The following is an 18,197-nucleotide window of genomic DNA, read 5'->3' on the forward strand; positions in this document are numbered from 1 at the left end:
GTTTATCCTTGTCTCTACATCAGGTATGTTCTAAATGAGAAACTCCTCAACACCTGTCACATACAAAGAGAGGCTGTTATTTCTCTTGTGTTAGAGATTTTTTACAGAAACATGGGAAAACAGAAGATCACAAGGAAATCTTAGCTCCATAATACTAGTTCTACCAGTGCTAGAAGTAAAGAGAAGAAAGTAGACCCCCTGGTAAAAAGGAAACCATAAAACCTTTTCAAGCTTCATTCTGGTGTTGTGCCCCAGTGTAATTTGTCATTCATCAAAACTAGTCAATAAAGAAAACTGGTTTTAGTGAAGTTTTCTCCATGTCTTTCAAACTTCTGAAACAGATCTGTCTTATCTATGCCAACCCAAGTTGCTTGACATGATTTTCAATACCAAATTGAGAAGGGGGGAGGAACTAATACTACCTGACTCAAAACTACATGAATTTCTGTAGTTCTGAGAACTCCTGATAGCTACAATGAGACTTTTTTTGTTTGTTTGTTTGTTTGTTTTTTTCCCCTAATCCTCCCAAAACTTTTGGCTTCTTTCTTACTGCAGACTTACAATAATGAGCTGCAGATTAGAGGAGTTTAACAGTAAGCTAATTTCTATTGGAAAATACTGATTTGTCAGAACTGTAGTTTTTTAGCCAGTAGTGATTGAAGATCAGACATCTGGTATTACATATACCCAGTTTGTACTCTCCTAGGTCTGCAAAACATTTAAAGTGTTGTAGCAGGAACTTGAGCAAGCCAGACTATGTTAATGTACCAGTTTGTCACTGAATGAGCTAAGGTAATTTAACTTATCAAACTCTTCTGCTTTGCTACAACATTATTTCCAGGGTGATCAGCTATGGGACATTTCTGCATGTGAATGTTTCTGAGGCAAGCAATCGCAAGGCCTCTTGACTGACTCATAACAGATAGCCCTTTGGGAGTTTCTTCAAGACCTTTTGACTCCATACCTAAGACAGACCAAATAGCAAAGCTGGATTTTGGTCATTTATTATGGAGGTCTCGATAGCTGCTGACTAAACTTTTCTCTTTCACTTGGCAGTTGAGAAGGACCTTAGAAAGCACAGTTTCAGTAGCTCATAGTTTTCAACCTAAATATTGTCAGATTTCAAGTACTGGATGGAGCATTTTTCAGTTCTCATTGTCATACTAATTTGACCTGTCTTCAATTAATTTGAAAATTATCAGTGAATAAACTTGATTCCCTAACCAACAGTTAGGGTGATCATTATTTTTCCTATGTGGCATCTGTGGGAGTTATGGGAATGTAGCATTTTGTTTGTTTCAGTCCTTTCTTTTCTAAGACAAGTCTATAGTAGAAATTTGCTTCGGCTTTTGTTTATCTGGAAATCTGCAAGAACTGCTGTGTGAGCAATCCAAGCATACCATTTCCTCATCTTGCATAGTTACTTCTGCATTTGATCATTACAGCTGCACAGCAGTGGTTTTTAAAGTAGATGTATTTTTCTCCAAGTTATTATATAGGAAGACTATAATCCTGATGTTTAAGGTCAAACTGAAAAGTTGCAATGAATCCTCCTGTTTTGTCCCATGATATCCTTTGCTACCGTAAGCCAAGTAGCAAAAATTGGCAAGTAGCCAACTCTTTGCACGATTAAGACATGCAAGCTTACAATGTCACAGGTCTTGGGACATAGGTAACAGTTGTGTTCCTCATCACTCACCTCTTTAAATAGCTGCTTGTATAGGTGTCTTTGCACTAGGTGGTAAGTTGCACCTGTACGTACTCCCTTCAGAAAGCAGAAGTCTGCCAGCACACTGCTGGTTTCTCAGCCCCCCCATGGCTCATGTGACAAAGGACAGTGCTTCACCATTGACATTTCTGTGGCAAGGTGATAGGCAGAAAATATGATGGCATGTTAATAGCTAAGAGGCATGTCAGGTCAACATGGAATGATGGTACTGTGCTTGTTTCAGGACAGTGGAGCTTCCAGAGTTCATCCCACATCTCCGTAAATCCATTTCCTAAGTGGATATAAAGTATGAAAACAACAAAATTTTGCAGTGAGGAATCTAACATATCTTAATTAATGGTAACTCGTAAGTAATATAGCTATAGTTCTGGGCAGTCCTGCAGATTCTTCATTCTTGCAGCTTGCAGACCCTTTCTCTTTAACAGGTTTGCACCAATTACGTACAAGGATGGGTTGTCTAAATTGTCATACATAAGACAAAGACTAATTTTCATTTTAATCTGAATACAGAAGAAAACTCCTAGGAAAAGGATGTAATGACTCTTGCATGAGTAATCACAGTTTATATGCAGCTGCCCAGCTACCCATCTCATTATTTAACACCCAGTCATGTTACTAAGGAAATTACTCCTTTTCTGGTTCTTACTCATAAAAACTGACAATGAAGCATTACTTCCTATGTAATTATAGTGCCTGAAAGCCTCCCAAGTTTTAGAATAAGCCAATAGACACCATCTTATCTGCCAACTGACCTGAGTTTTTGGCATGATTTTATGTCATGTCTTCTACCCAAACTGTGAAAGTATGGTTTAAATAGAAAAGCAAGATGTTGTTCTTTATGAAATGAGGAAAACAATAGTGTGCACTTCCGTAGCATCTTCCACTTGATAAGCTAATATCAAGTACTATTTTTTTCCTGTGAAAAATATTTATTACTCTGATGTATGTTACAAAAATGTAAGTATAGGTCATACAGAGTGGGTCAGAATACTAGAACTTAAAGTTTAATCCAGGTATCTCTACTCCTCTTTCTGTATTCTCACCATGATTCCATTTTTCTTGCACAGAATGTATTACTGAGGCATTTTGGTATCCAAAATGGGTCATAGTGTGTTGGTTTTTGATTCCTTTCTCTTCCTCCTGCTCCTCACCTCCTTTTTCCAGGTATATTTTGAAGAAAGACTGCCTGAAATATCTTACAGGAAATCTCCAGATATAGTTACTTGTGTCAGTGAAGTTCTGGAATCCATCAATGTGAAACATTTGTAGTATCTCTGTCCTCTGTACTTACCTGGTTTTGCACAACTGGCAATGACGAAAGCAGAGTGCCAACAGCTATTCAAAGTCTCTAGCTTTTTTGGCTCATCAGTGGCTCCAATGTTGTTGCATTTGGGGAAAAAAGTTGAAAAGAAAAAAAAATGTAGTGAGTTTTTATTGTGTGTTTAAGACTCGTTCTACGTGGAACTGGTTTGAGTTGAAAACTTCAAGGTTCTATTCAGTGTCACTATGATATTCTAATATTCTGTAATGTTGGGGGATAAAGTTATTTAAGTGTAGAAGTCTGTGTCCATTAGGATGCCACAAGTGGTAATTTATGTTCTAGCACCAGTGAATTAATCCTTTTTGGAAACTGTTGTCTTTCACATTTGCCTCAACTTTTCAATTTTGGAAGTGGTTACTATAATAGGTGCATGGCGATACCGGCAGTGATAATGCTTTCCTACTGCATGTACCTGCCTTAAGGAACCAAAGTGGGGTTGCTGGGGAAGGGAATGCCAGTCAGAAATGCCACTGTGAACTTCCTTTACCTTGTTATGTTAGATAAATTCAATTTTTTTTTAATCTTCTGTCTCTTTTTCTTCCCTTACTGCATATTTGAGCATGCTCTGATTTTTTTCTCTATTACTTTATACTGAACTTCATCTTACTTCAGCTTTTTAATGCAAAGATTCTACTCATATCTATGAAAATTTCCAGACTTTTCAAATCATTTTCCTCTCTCAATACCTACCTCTGCAACATACCTAATGACTGAAGAATCTTGGCCTGATGAGCTAAATGTTTCTGAAGCGCTACCTACACTTCAAACGAAGGTGCAGTGCGCTTTGTCTTGAATTGCTTTCTTTTTATAACAAAAAGTTTTGCTGAAAGGAATTTTAGGTAGCTCAGACTGCAAAAGTCAGTTCTCTGGACAATACATAAACCACAGATTAGAGAGAGGTAGGCATTGTAGTTCTACACAGTATCCAGACATGTCACTGTGATAACTCACCATGTGGAATTTTAATCCTGCTGTTGTCATCACTGGATATAGTTTAACTTATTTAGAGTGAGAATACCATATTTTCATTTCTTCTTGATGACTGGCTTGATAATACTTAGAGGTCTTTGAAGATGAATAGTCTGCTGCTTAATGACATTATTTATATAGTTTAGGACCAAAACCTCAACATCATGTAGTCAGGCTCTGAAGTAGATAACACCAGAAGCAGACTGTTAAAGCTGCTCCTGGGGGAAAATGGAGAAAGACAGTCAAAGGATTGAATGTTAGAGTGAAATGAAAATAGTGCATGAATAGTATTTCCCAAAACAAAACCAGCATAAAAGTTGGTAGGGAACAAATATTCAGTGTCAAAATCAATTAAATGTTTGGCTGGACAAAGAAATGCTTGCCTCTTTAAAGCTAGTTCCAATAGGATAGCTGTGGTTTGCAGAATGTTGGCTTATTCATTCTGGGAAGACACTAAGAACAGTATTATCAAAATTGCTTTTGATAACTGGAATAACTACAGCAAAACCAGAGCAATGCTGGCCAGGCAGCCTGAACAACTGAGCCAGCAGAAAAGAGATAAATATAATGTTAAAGAAAAAAAATGAGCTAGACAGGGCTTTAAGAGTCAACTGAGTGTGCCTTGATTTTTATTTAATCATAAGCTCTTTGGCTGAGTCAGTGGTACAGCTGAAGATGCCAGAGGTGATTTGTTAGAAATGGATGTTTTGTCTGTAACTGATTGTTTCGGAGGGTATGTTTTACAAACCCAGGTTAACTAGCCATCTGTTCTGTCAGTTGCTCTCGATCCTTTACAGCTCTTTGACTCTTTGTTTTAGAAAACGTGTTTTATCCCACCAACCTGTTGCAGAGATAACTTCATGTAACATGGTGGGATGGGGGGGGGGGGCAAGGTCTGCTAATGCAAGTAGATAGTGCGTGTAAAGTATGTAACAGGCTCCCAGTTGTTCTCTAACAGGCTGGGTTTAGGAAATTGTTAGTCTTTGCCGTAGTGCTAATCTGGGAGACGAAATTCTGGCAGCGAAGCTGTTCAATCCGTGGAAGAAGGGCAAACGGTTGGTCACGGCGTGCGACGGGGTCTCGGCAGGACCCAGCCCCAGCAGCCCGCCGAGGGTGTGGCTGCAGGGCTGTAAATCCCGTCCGGGCGCTGGCTCGGCTCATAGCGCCTGCGGCCGCGCCGCTGCATGGCCGCGGGGTGCCCGGCCGCACCGCCCCGCACTTACGGTGAGTGCTGCCTGCGGGCCGGTCTCCTGGATGAGAACGGGAGAACCGCGGAACTAGGTCCCTGCTTCCGCGGCCCGGGCGAGAGAGCGATAAGGCGCTCCCGGGAGGCTCGGTTGAGTCACCCTTATTTTAGTTATCGCGAACTGCTCTTCCTTAGGGCAGGCTGGTGCAAGTGTACGCTCCGGCTCCTACTGCGGCGCGGCCATACCTTGGGCTCTCCCGGCAACGTCCCAGTTCCTTTACTGGAGGCGCTCCGGGACGCTGGTGTTCCGGTCCGGCCTCCGGCCCCCCTCTCTTCCTCTTGACTGCCTCCGCAGCCCCAAGGGACCTGGACGGGACCCGGTGCCGGGAGATCGTTTGGCCGGGACAAAACCTCCAACTGATCCCCAGAAAGCTGGGAAAGAAGCTGCAGTGATCAGACTGGTAACTCTGGGGACAGTGTTATCCTCTAGGGCAGAGAATGGGAAGCTGGTGCTTGAGTGTGTGTGTGAGCGTCTCTCGGGCTCTGTCGGGGCAGGGAGATGTGGAGCTGGGCGAGCCCTGACCCTGGCAGCGGCTGACTTTGTGGACTGATGAAGTACTGTAGCTGTGGCAGTAATCAGGTTTTGTAGGAATGGATCCCATGGAAATCTTGTTTAAGTATAAAATACTGCTGAACTTGATATACCGAGGTGCTTCACCAAGGAGAGAGAAAAGGAATGGTGTCTTTTTTTTTTGTCAGTTAAAGAGGAACGTATAGAAAAGTACTTATTTCTGTTGAAATCTGTAATTTCTGTCAGCCGGTTGTTAGCTCAGCATAATGAAGCGCATACTTGTTGCTGAAATTTTTTTTTAAGTACTTCATTTTCAGTTGGAATGTGGTTTGGGTGTTCTTTCTTTTCAGTAACATCGTGGGAACAGAGGAGCAGGCAAAATAAATGATTTCCTATACTAGAGGAGAAACAAAAGCTTGTGTTCTGAAGCATTAGCTGAAAAATGCCTAGATTTGACTGTAACCTTGGGGAAGTCCTCAATTTCTGCCAGAAGAACTGGGGAGAGAATGTTTATTTCAATTCAAGGCTTCATACCATTCAGAATTACTGAGCCGACTGATTGGGCAGTGAAGTTTGAGTTAATTTCATAATACTGGCGAGGCATTCTACGTGTGAAAACTCACAATGAAATGTGGAGTTTATCTGTTTCATCTCGAAACAGATTTCAAAGGTAACTTACAGTAGCCTATGTGCTCTCTGTTGCCTGAGAATAGTAGTTTAAAATAACATTTTAAATGGATTGTCAGATTACAGTGCGGGGATGTATGTGGAGTGTAAATTGTATGGCATACATAAGGAAAGAGAGAGCATAAATACTGTGGTAGCATTTCAGGATCATTTGGAAGCACTAACCTGGCTGTAACCTTGTGAGGAGTTTTTGATGTTTGGCAGACTTGTGTTTTTTTCCTGATAGTAGCCAAGGGCCTTTGAACTATTGCGTATGCTCTGTCGGTCTTTTTCTCCATATCATAACAGGCTGTAGGTTCTCAAATCTAGTATTCTTATCAAAGTCTTGTGACCTGTTTGCTGTGTCACAGCTACTGCATCAGTTTATCTTTTTTCTGAAAAAAGGAGGAGGCAACAGAAAATACAGGTTGTGAAAGCTGCTTCTAAGTCGTTTTGGGGAAGCAAACCTCTGTTTTGTTACACTAATGAAGATGGCTACATTGCTTCTAGGGAGATAATTAACATGAATTCAACTGTAAGTTTATAGATGCTATAGTTTTAGCTGTATATTTCTTCCTATGATATACTAACTTGAGTGTTTTTTTCAATTATGCTTTTTCTTTTTCACTAACTTGTTCTCTTACTAGGCAAACAAACAAACAAACAAAAAAACAACCTGAGGAAACTGACTTGGTTTTTATCCTGAACTTTACTTCACCATTAAGGTTCATCACTTTCATTATTTCCTGTGTGCATATGTATAGTGCATGCAAATGTGACAGGGTAACTTAGTAGGAAGAAAAAAGTACTGTATCTCCCACTCATCATAATTTATTGCTACTGAGTTTGAGGCAGGGAGGGCAGGTGGGTGGGAGGAGGTTGTGAGGAGATTTGCTGTGTCAGAAGTAGGGTTTTCACAGAAGTTGACTCCATCTTGTAAAACCTGAGAAGATAAGGCAGTTGTTCTTCAGCTGGATCTATTAAACCTTGTTCAATACCTGTTATCTTCATAGTGTAGATAATAATAAAGACATGGTAAGACTTTGAGGGAAGTATTGTACCATTGGTGCTATGATAACACCAGGTATCGACTTCAGAGACTTTGATCTAACAGGGAGAATCACCTGGTTTGCAGATCAGGAAGACTGAGAGAAGTGCAAATCTTTTAACATAAAACTGATTTAGGTTTGATGAGTTGAGTCTGATTGGAAATCTGGAATTGCCTTTCTGTTTCCTTTGATGAGGTTTCTGTTAGCACATATACAGTGTTGGGTTGTTTTTATGCCATTCATGTATCTCTGAGGCTGAAATTAACATTTCCCTTTCCCTCATTTCCCTGTTGATGTATTGAAACAACAAGTAGCAGCCATTGCTACTAGTTATGTTGTGATATGGAAGGGGCATGTTCCCGTATGGATGGAATCAGAACTTCTCCAGACTGTGCACACCCAAGTTTTTGTGAAGACAAGCCAAGCCAGAAAGTTTGTATTTGCATCCCAAAACCAAGAGTGCACCAGTAGTAGAATATTTTGTATGTTGATTTGGGAATGAAAAGCTTATTTGTTTGGTTGTTTATATGGCTGGGATTTTTATGAGCAATGATGTGAAAAGATGCATACCCCATCAGATTAGAGTTTGGCGCACATTTGATTTTGCCCACCAGATATGTATTTTATTCTAGGTCCAATCTTGTTCCTTTTTCCTAAATGACATGTTGATTTTAAAGACCCTTTTGTTTGTATTCCCTCACCTTCATTCATAACAAAAACCTAGAGTATGTCAGAAGTCAGCTGGAAATCTGTCATGCCCTCCAGTTCTCTGAATTCATAATCTGACTCCTGCTGATTCCATTCCCATATACTTGCCCAAATTACAGGCTGAAGAAAGAGAAATGCCATTCTATACATAAATACCAATTCACCTAGCTTTTTTAACATTATATTGGCATGAGTCAGTCTTGTTTGTATCTAATTAGGGAAAGCTCGAATGACTTCCAAAAGACTGTTTTGTGAGATGCTCCATTTTGACAAATAGGAATGCGTACAATTAAACTTCCGTTCCATTCTGTTATAATTTTTACCATTTCCACTGGTGATTGCATGATGGCAGTTGCTCAAAGCACACTGTCTCTTAGGGACTAAAATTTTCAGGGGTTCTATTATCTAATAAAGTCAAACATTCTTTGAATCATATGCTGAAATATTTGAGGTATTCCAGAGTCTTCAGCTGAAGAGGCTCCTTCCTTTCAGTGTTCATGTTCAATAAGATGGAGAATGTATGGATAGTTTGGCAGGACTCTTATTACTGAGCTAACTGTTGTAGCTCTCAGTTTACATATGTAAGGACTACATAGTAGAGCAGCGTGTAGCCAAGCAGATAGATTTAAGGGTAGAAGTTAGCAGGCCTGTTGTTTGGGGCTTTTTGGGGTTGTGGTTTGGGTTGTTTTTTTTGTCGTTGTTGGATTTTGGTTGGGTGGGGTTGGTTTGGGTTTTGTTTTCTTAGGGGCTTTGCAGGGAGGATTGCTCAGAATATTATCAGAACTTCTGTACACATGTAATTGTGACCAAGTGTCTTGCAAGTTCTTGAATTTAGGTATTTCATATTAACTTTGGAAGTCTAACTTGATTTCTTAAAACAAAATTCAGGTGTGAATTTGAGGATTGGGTATTGAGTTTGTAAATCGTGGAAAGCTACTGAGTGACTGAGAAGGTGCAGTGAGTAGGGTATAAGTGAGAGTATTTGGTTTTCTTAGGAAGGCAGGTTAAATGGAAAATCCTCTACTTCAGAGGGTCATTGTTTATTTGCTGAAATATCTCAGATTGTTGGATTGGAAACCTACTGGATTTCTATAATGATTATCCCACCATTGGCTAGGAGAGGGAATTCTCAGGGTTTTTTATGTATCCTCAGACATGAAGTGGTCGACAGCTTACTATCATTATAAGCCTATTGTGGACTCATCTGGTATCAACTACTAAACTCAAACTTTCGTTGGTTGCATTTATACCCGCTTGGCATTGCATGAAATATCACATGTTCTATTTCAGCATAGTGGTGGTAATCTGGCCAGAAAGCCTAAGAAAAATCCATCTGACTGGATGACCTGCACTTATTAGACAGAGTTCAGAGGTTTGAGGGTTTTTATAAACCAATAAGAAGGCAAGATTATTACATTCAGAATCTCAGCAGCCCCCAGAATTAGAGTAACAACATGCTTGTACAGTATGAGCAAGCTATCCTCCCATTTCAGGCTCTGTAAATGATGTTTGTTGCCTTACTACAAAATTGAATTTTCAGATGACTGTGTGCATTCTAAGATGCTTCACCCTCACCCCCCAGCTATTGTTTGAGGTAATTTTTATCATACCTGTCTAATAAGAAAGCTGAATTTACTGGAAGCAATCTCTGTCTGTTAGTTTGCTTTTAACTATAGCATGCTGTAGCTTTGTGGTAAGCATTTGCATTTTAGATCTTCCTGTCTCTGGACCAGTTGCTTTGCTTAGAACAATTGTAAGGCAAAACTGACTTTACAGCACTCTGGTATTATTTTGAACATAATTATGTGATATTTTTAATACTAGCCAGCAGAAACTATGTCCTCAAAATGCACAATAAATGGAGGGGTGATTTAGTATTTCTCGTCAAGGCCCATATGATAATTTATGGCATATTTTTTTTGTGAGAGTGTAGATTGGTTTCTTTAGTGTTTTGAATTCTGTTTGGATCAGTGTAACTAAAAATGTCAGTCCTTATTAACTTTTGAACTCTTTTCTACTTTTTCCAACAAGAAACCTGACCTAAGTCAAACAGATTCTGTGGACAGAGGTGCTATTTCCAGAGTCTTTTTTTACTATAGTACATAGTAGTGGTGCTCAGACAGGGCCTTGGCAGATGGAAGAGAAAAAAAAAATATTATTTATCATGATGTTTAAATAAAATATCTAAATTTTATTTATAATCTATTTATAATTTAGTGAATATTTATTGTAGGACTAGTGAATATTTATTATTATATAAAGGAGAAGTGGAAGGGCATTTGTTGTTCAAATCTGAAGCTTTATCCAGTCTGTCAATATCTGCAATGCAGCTGACAGGAAACAGCAGAATACTTGCATAAATTTGAGATGAGCTTTAGTGTTACTCTAAAACTAAACCTGCTCTGGGTATAGAAGTACAGTAGCTTCGGTGCAGCAACACTTTGAAAGCACCTGTGATGCTGAGGTTGGAGAATAGAACATGAGAACTATAGAGGCAGCTGTGTTCCTTGTAACACCTATATGTTTTCCAAACCCAAAGGTATTCTTGTGCAGCTGTAACGAGCTGACTTCCAGGCTGCTGGGCCTCCAGGGTGCTGCTCTTATTTTCCAGCATGAAACCTTACCAAGGTCAGAGCAGATTCTCCCTGTCCATAAGTGTTATTGCCAAAAGCTCTTCTGCTTGCTGATTTCACACCTATCTCTGCTGCACCTGGTCGCGTACCACGTAGGTTGAGAACATAGAACTGATTGACCTTTAGATCCGTGGGTATGTTCCATAAAGTGGCTTTTGTATGATAATATGACTGGATAGGGTAAGGCAGCCTGTCTTCTGTAATATAACAGTATAAAGTAAGCACAAGGCAGCGTTTGAGGAACAGCGCTGCAATTTGTTAATGTGCCTGAAGTGTTTGTGTCATGAATCTTTTTGCTCACGGTAAGAGAAAAACCTGTACTGTATGACAGGCTCTAATTGATTATACAAGAGACTGACAGCTATGCAAATCCCTAATGTCAACAGCAATTTAAGCCAGCAGGCTGTGCATGCTGAGGAAGAGAATTCCGGTAATCTGCTTGCCCTTATCTCTGGGTAGAACCCTTTAGTTTACAGCCTGTTAGTAATGTGACTAGTTCTTTGCTAGATTTATTACTTGAGCAAGACTCTTAAGAAACAGTTTTTTCACCTCACAGTGTGACAGCTACTGCATTTAGAAATATACTCTCAAATCAAGCTATAGTGTCCTTATTTTTTTTTTGTCAAAATATTCTTGAAACTCTGCTTTTTGATAATGGTTCTAAATTGACACCTGAGTCTTCAGAGGATGCAAAGGAGCAGAAAAAGTACACCTTTGTAGGTGAAAATGGAAAATTGCTCAGGGCCTGCCTGCCCTTGCATGTGTTTCCAGATTGGTTGTTTTTTGCTGTGACTTTTCACATGTCTAAAAGTTAATATACACGAGTGCTTGATGTGCAGTTGGAGGAATGTGACTGGATTATAATATAGGCTACCTGTTGAGGTATCTGCCTCAAAGCAAAGCAGAAGTTAAAATTTAGATGCCTTTGTTAGTCATGCTATTGAACTTCCATTAAAGCTAGGGCTTTGTTGATGGATGTGCTATGATAAATCTTATTTTTGTTTTTTTCAGAACTGAAAATGATAGCTGCAGGAAAATTTTCAAGTCTTCCCAGAGATGGTCCAGTGAACCACCAGTTTTCATTAGCTTCTTCCATGGACCTTTTGAGCACTAAACCTTTGCCAGCTGAGCATTGCTCAGGCTCCTTTCAAGATGTCTCCATCCATGGCACTCTTCCCAGGAAGAAGAAAGGGACAGTTCCCACTAGGTTTTATGATATGTTTAGCCACATGGGGACACTGCCACATACCAGACCACACTGCCAGCAGCCAGCTTTTGTGCAGGATGTTACAGAAGAGTACCCCCTGCAAAATGGGAAGAGCAACAAACTCCATGCCAGGTACCTTGTAAAACCTTAATTTGCGTGTGTTTGCATAGGATTTGTTTTGTATTTTTCTAGACTGCTAAATGTCCAGTTATAGGTGTAGCTTTTTATTATAACTCTGTATTTAACTGAGATTGATTTTTCTGCCTAGTACTCAATTTAGGTCTTGATGGAAGAAGCCAAACAAAAAATAGTGTGAAACATGTGAGGGGTGGGGAGGGTGAGGAGGGAATCTGGTGCACAGGTTTCAGGAATTCTGAGAAATTCTTAATAGCTCAGGTTTCAAAATAGTTTTCCTTTTGCAGCAAGACCAGTCAGTATATGGGCTGCTAAATAATCATGCCTGTTTAAGGCATGTGGGATCCCACTTCTGTGGGATCTAGTGATTTCATTGGAACCCAGTGTACACAATGAGTTAATAGCAAATTACCCCTGTCCATTATTCTTGCCTGACTTCCTGGCTATAATATCTGTGACTCTTGAGAAAGAATTACACTCTCATAGCTAGCATTTCTTTTATGAATTTATTATCATCACTGATATTCCATTACTTACACAAAAAATACTTTATTTTGTAAATGTCCTTTTTTGTTGTTCTGATATTGAGGTCTATAAAATGTGAAAAATCCCAGCTAACACAAGAAAAATTCCGTGTAATCAGTGGATCAGATAAAGGCACAAAGGTGAGAGGGTTAGGATGCTTGGCTGACAGCGTTAAAGGTTGAGAAAAAATAGCCAAATCACAGCTTCTGAACAAGGATTTATAGTTTTGTTGTGTCCATCACTATATAACACTCTTGATCTCAAATCGAAGGACAGTTCGATTTATGTGGGGTTGTGTGTGTAGAGTGGGTTTTGTATGCTTTTTGCTTGCAGCATACAGGGTCAAGCTTTCTTCTCATTTGAAAATAAATCTTTCTTCTCTATACTGTATTCACTTTGAAGGAAGAAAGGGCCTCAGTGCATTTAATATTCCTGTCACTGGTCTTTGAAATGGACCTGCTTATGTGAACTGGCTTTTTAATGTAATTTGCTTCTTTGACTTGCATACTTTTAGAGAGCACAAGCAGCCACAGCTGCTGCTATGGAAAGAATATGGAAGCATATACTGAAGTTTTACCTTATGTCTTGCTTCTGAAGAGGAGTTAATGAATGTGATTTGCAAGAGATGTTCTTCTTCAGAGGCCGAAGGCTCCCTGCTAAATATATTTGCAATTTTAACTGGTTACTTTCCTTGTCCTGTAAAGAAAACTTTTGCACAAGCAGTAAGTGTTAGAACAGAATGCTTGAGAGGAAAATGTAGAGAACTTCTGCCTGATCAGCACTAAAACATGATGCTTTTGAAATAATAAGAGATTAAAAGAATGTTGTTAGTGCAGCTGTTAATAGAATTTGTGTCTTTTGAGTCATAGCAGCAAGCACTGTTCCAATTGGATTAGTCTTCTAATTTTTTGCTCAGATACTTGTGGAATGCTGTGGTAGCAACTTCTAGCTTTTGCTTTCTTTAATTTTTTACGACGAATCTTTATACATTCTGCTGCATGACCTAATAACCCACTTGCATTAGAGCAAAAGATACTACCAGTATGACAGTCAGCCAATACATTACTTTTTGAGTAGTTTTTGGATGACTGTGCCCTTTTTATTAGTACACTTTAAAAGAAAATCAGGAGAGCATATCTGATTCTTCTGTGGTAAGCACTTTGCCATATATGCTAAGGTATATATTCTGTTACTCAGACATGTTGAAATTAGCTGCGACTAATTGTATGGGGAAGTCCATGTTCCCTTATCAGAATTATGTCAAAAAAGCCCTATGGGACTTTCATTTCAGTGTAGGTACTTATGAAATAGTATAATGTTAAGTGGATATTCTTACTCAGGAGTAAATCAGTTTCATTACTATAATGCTGTTTACAAAACTTAGAGTGAACATGCATCTTAATCAAACTTTTCCATGATGGATTGCTCAACCCAAGTATTTCATGTCAGTGAGCCAGAATTAATAGTCATTGGGATTACAGTGTTCCTGTGCACATGGATCTGATTATGCTGAACTGTGACCTAGGCATATCATAGTTAAAGTTTGATCAATTTAGAAAATGTAACAATGATACATTTTCAGTAGTTCAAGATGAGTAATACAATCTCTAAATACACAATTTTGTGAACAAAAAATAAGCCAAGGCAAGAGTAGGAAAGTGATAATGAATTGTGTCATTTCCTAATGGAACTCTTCTGATTTCCAGAAACTTCTATCTTGTCTTACAGCAACCTGATTACATTACTCTGTAGCCAAGATGAAGTGTATGTATAATAATTTATTTATAGGATGATTTTGTCTCAGGATTTTTACATCTAAATGACCAAAAATAATATATCTTTATGGAATTTCTCATGAATTTTCCATGTTTATCTTCTGGATTAATGGGGAAAAATTAAATTCTGATGTACAAAAGCACTCAATGTTTTAGACTTACAAGGCATAATTAATTACAAATAAATGAATATAGGAAATGTCCAGCTCACTTCAGTTTTCCTGTGACCAAGCACATCACGAGTCTGCAGTCCTTATTAGGAAGATCTGTCATTCCTGTATTTGTGCAAAAATCAGGTAGATCAGGAGTCATAGCCTCAAGTTGTTAAAAGCACAAGCCTGAACTTACATTGGTTTATTAAGTGGTGTTATTAAGTGTTTTATTAAGTAGTGTTATTTGGAACTACCTGTGCCCTTGAATGATTATGGTTTTCCTTGACTGCCATTCCAGTGTAACACACTTGTGGCATTTTCATGCTTTTTCATTAATACAGTCCAGTACCCAATAAACAAGATCTAAAAGCAATGCAGAACTACTATTATCAGCAAGTCTGTCTGTAGTGATGAAGCCAGCTGTCAAAAGCCAATTTTGACGTTCTACACTATTTCAGTGGGATGTCAATAGTACCCACGTAGTCTTGGGTTAAGGTAGCACTTGCCTCTGTAGGTCTGGTACTGGCTCATATATGATCTTACTTAAATGCTACCTCAGTGTAGAGATGCAAGAAATTTCTGAGCGTTGTTAAGAAAATCGATGGAGCAAAGGATCTTTTGCTAATATTCCAAAGCACAACTAGATTCTACTCTGTTGATACTGTGCTCCATGTTTCATTGCAAGAGGTAGTGGAACAAGTTGACAGCTGACAAGCTGACAGCTATAGTATTCTTTGTTCCTAAATTTTATAATAAAGGAAAACTAACAGGTTCATAAAAACTAACAGAATCAGATTCCAAAAGACATGTTTCTCATATAAGCTTTCTCAAAAGCTTATGTTTTGTTTGAATTTCAATAGGACTGCATATATACTATTTATTATTAGTATGCCAATCCACAAACCAGGAAAAGAAGAAGAAAGATGAAGCATAAGACACATTCTGGAGGTTTTTCCCAGAGCTGGGGTTTTGAGTTTAAGTTAATACTTTTAGAAGACAACACAAATCCATTCCATAGTAATGGGTGCTGCTTCAGTACTTAGTATAGAATAAACATCCACGAAGACTATTTCCATGGTTAGGCTATTCATAGTGTTTCTTCTTATGTGGATTCTGACTAATAGATATTGAACCTCTTGCCACAGTCCTCCTCTCAGCAGGTTATCCTGGAGGAAGTGGTTCCCTCTGCTGCCTGTAGCTACTTTCCTGTTTTTTTTTATTTATGAGAAATGTATTTTTGATACCCCACTGTCAAACAGGTCATTAGTTCCAAAGTTGCTTTGTGGAGAGAGAAATAATGCAGATGTGTTGGAGGAACCCAGAATCAAGAGGATGACACAATATGAGTTAGACATCTTGTTCCCCTTTTATTGATCAATATTGCCTACATTAATACAGTTATTGGTAGCCCATGCACCGCTAAACACTCTTTCATTGGTTCCATTAGTTTGACCACCTGCCTATCTATATATAGCTATTGGATAAGCTAGAATTTCCATGTTAGTCTCTGCATCTGCTTGCAATGACTCAGTGTATTATACTTTGATACATACACAGTAACTGGTTATATTAAGATTGGATACATAATCAATAGCTCACTGTATTAGCAGATACATATACAGTGTAGCACACAGCAACTAAGATACAATTTGGTTACATTAACTGTATGAGAGCCTAGTCTCCAAAACTTGCTTAACAGTTCACTATTGTGTCTTAACACATCCCAGTTTCTTTTTATCTTGCTTGCACTGCTACTTTTGCTTCTTTACCCACAGCTTTCTTCATCCTCGATTCATGTCAAGCTCCACATAGGCACTTGCTGACTTAGGATTGTGGCCTGCACTCTCCATAAACACCATTTTCTAATGCTAAAACATCGGGATTGGGCACAAGATGCCCACTGCCTTGCAGCCAGTCCACAACAGTTCACTGTCATTCACTCAGTTTCAAGCCTGGGTCGTGCAAGTCAAAATCAGGGATTATTCAGCCCTTCATAATTCGCATGCCCACGCTCCATCGGCCATTGTTCCACACAGATGGTATGATAGTTTCAATGTTTTGTCCCTAGAGAATCAGGCTAATAAAGATGTGATTGTCACAATCTGATTAAAGCATGGTTAAAAAAAGAAAAAAACATACTCCTTTCTCAATGCTAATAGTTACTCTATTGCCTCCAAAGTAAAATGGGAAAAATCCAGCCTGTATTCTTGTTGAAACAGACAGGCTTTGGAAAAAAAATTGAGTGAAATTGAGTTTAATAACTGCTCTGGTGTGAAATTGTAGACTGCCAAGAGGCCAGATATAGGATCCAAATTTACACAAAGTTGGCCTTATTGGGTTTTTTTGTTTGTTTGTGTTCTCTTCATGATGCTTTGGAGGAACTTAATACAAATTTTAGGATGAATAATCTAGCACAAAGCTAGACACAATTTCTTACAAGTAAGGTTATTGATTTTTATGCAGTTTGTAAAGTAAAATGCTTAGTTAAAGCCCTCCATGTTTTATGTGTGTCTAAGACTTTTTAGGAAATACACTTGACTGATAGAAGTCTGTGTGTGAGAAATTCAGCATTTAACAGACAGAGATGAGTTAACTTTGTCTTTGCCCTGTATGTGAGGTATGAACGCCTGTATGAGTAGAGCTTTGGATATTTTGGGAGATGCTGTGTGGTCACACATTTGCATTAAATCACTCTCTCTTCTGAGCCTTCCCCTAGGAAGTGTTGAAGTGAGCCATCTGCCAGAAATGATCACTCTTAAGTTTTCATGCTGATTAAAGCCTTCAAATGAAGCTGACATTAATTTACACTGGCTGTTTCCCATTATATGAAATGCTTGTGAATATGTGCTGGTTTAATTCCTGTTTACTGTGTCTTTCCAGTAGCCATTTCATCTGTTCACACTTGCAAAGACTGTTTTTTGTTCAAATTCTGTTCTTTGCCTATACTGATGTTTCAAAAATAGTGGTAAACAGTAGGGCTGCACTGTTCAAACTGGCTTGGAATCAAAATGCTTCATGCCTTTCTCTAAATTACATGTAATGCTCTGGATGCTTTGTTCTGTCACTGTTCATGAGAGGTTCTGACCAACCAGATGGTCAGAATTAGATTTCCCCCACCCTGTTTTTAAAGCTTTACTTTTAACTGCCTATATATTTAGAAATATAGAGTTGTAACTACTGAGCTGTAATTTTAACCTTTTCTTCTTCTGTCTTGATTTTCTGTTTGCAAACTGTATATATTCTTGGCTACACTGAAAGTCCTGAGTGTGATAGTAGCTACAACACTACTTCTGCTTTTATTGATGTGGTTACAGACTATCCTTTTGGTAGGTAGATCAGGCATAACAGCTTCTTTTTAGCGTACCAAAATCTCAGACTTGAACTGTTCATATCTAGTGTTGGATTGTGGGTTTTCTGGTTTTGGTTGATTTTTTTTTTTTTTGACATGGTTCAATGATGTTAATTAAGAAGAATTGAATCTGGTTGGGGAGCAGGTGGTTAGTTTGATTCTTTCACTGAGGAAGTGGGCAAGCCAGTAGTTGTCTTCCAATGCTCACTCAACCCTGCTGCA

The 18,197-nt window shown here is 38.8% G+C and overlaps 1 protein-coding gene across 3 annotated transcripts in view; it reads left to right on the forward strand.

Moving 5' to 3' along the window:
* The window catches only part of BCAR3 (BCAR3 adaptor protein, NSP family member), a 91,652-nt gene that overhangs the window by 28,150 nt on the left and 45,305 nt on the right, over positions 1-18,197 (forward strand). The window contains exons 1-2 of one of the 3 annotated variants that reach the window (XM_031053429.2): positions 5,132-5,243; positions 11,844-12,171. In XM_031053429.2, the coding sequence (XP_030909289.2) occupies positions 5,204-5,243; positions 11,844-12,171 (368 nt within the window). In that variant the 5' untranslated portion in view covers positions 5,132-5,203. Of the gene's footprint in view, positions 1-5,131; positions 5,244-5,447; positions 5,667-11,843; positions 12,172-18,197 lie in introns of those variants that run through there. The other 2 variants (XM_031053430.2, XM_031053431.2) reach the window with 2 other exon arrangements.

The sequence above is a fragment of the Melopsittacus undulatus genome, chromosome 6, assembly GCF_012275295.1.
Source record: "Melopsittacus undulatus isolate bMelUnd1 chromosome 6, bMelUnd1.mat.Z, whole genome shotgun sequence".
NCBI classification, from domain to species: Eukaryota; Metazoa; Chordata; class Aves; order Psittaciformes; family Psittaculidae; genus Melopsittacus; species Melopsittacus undulatus.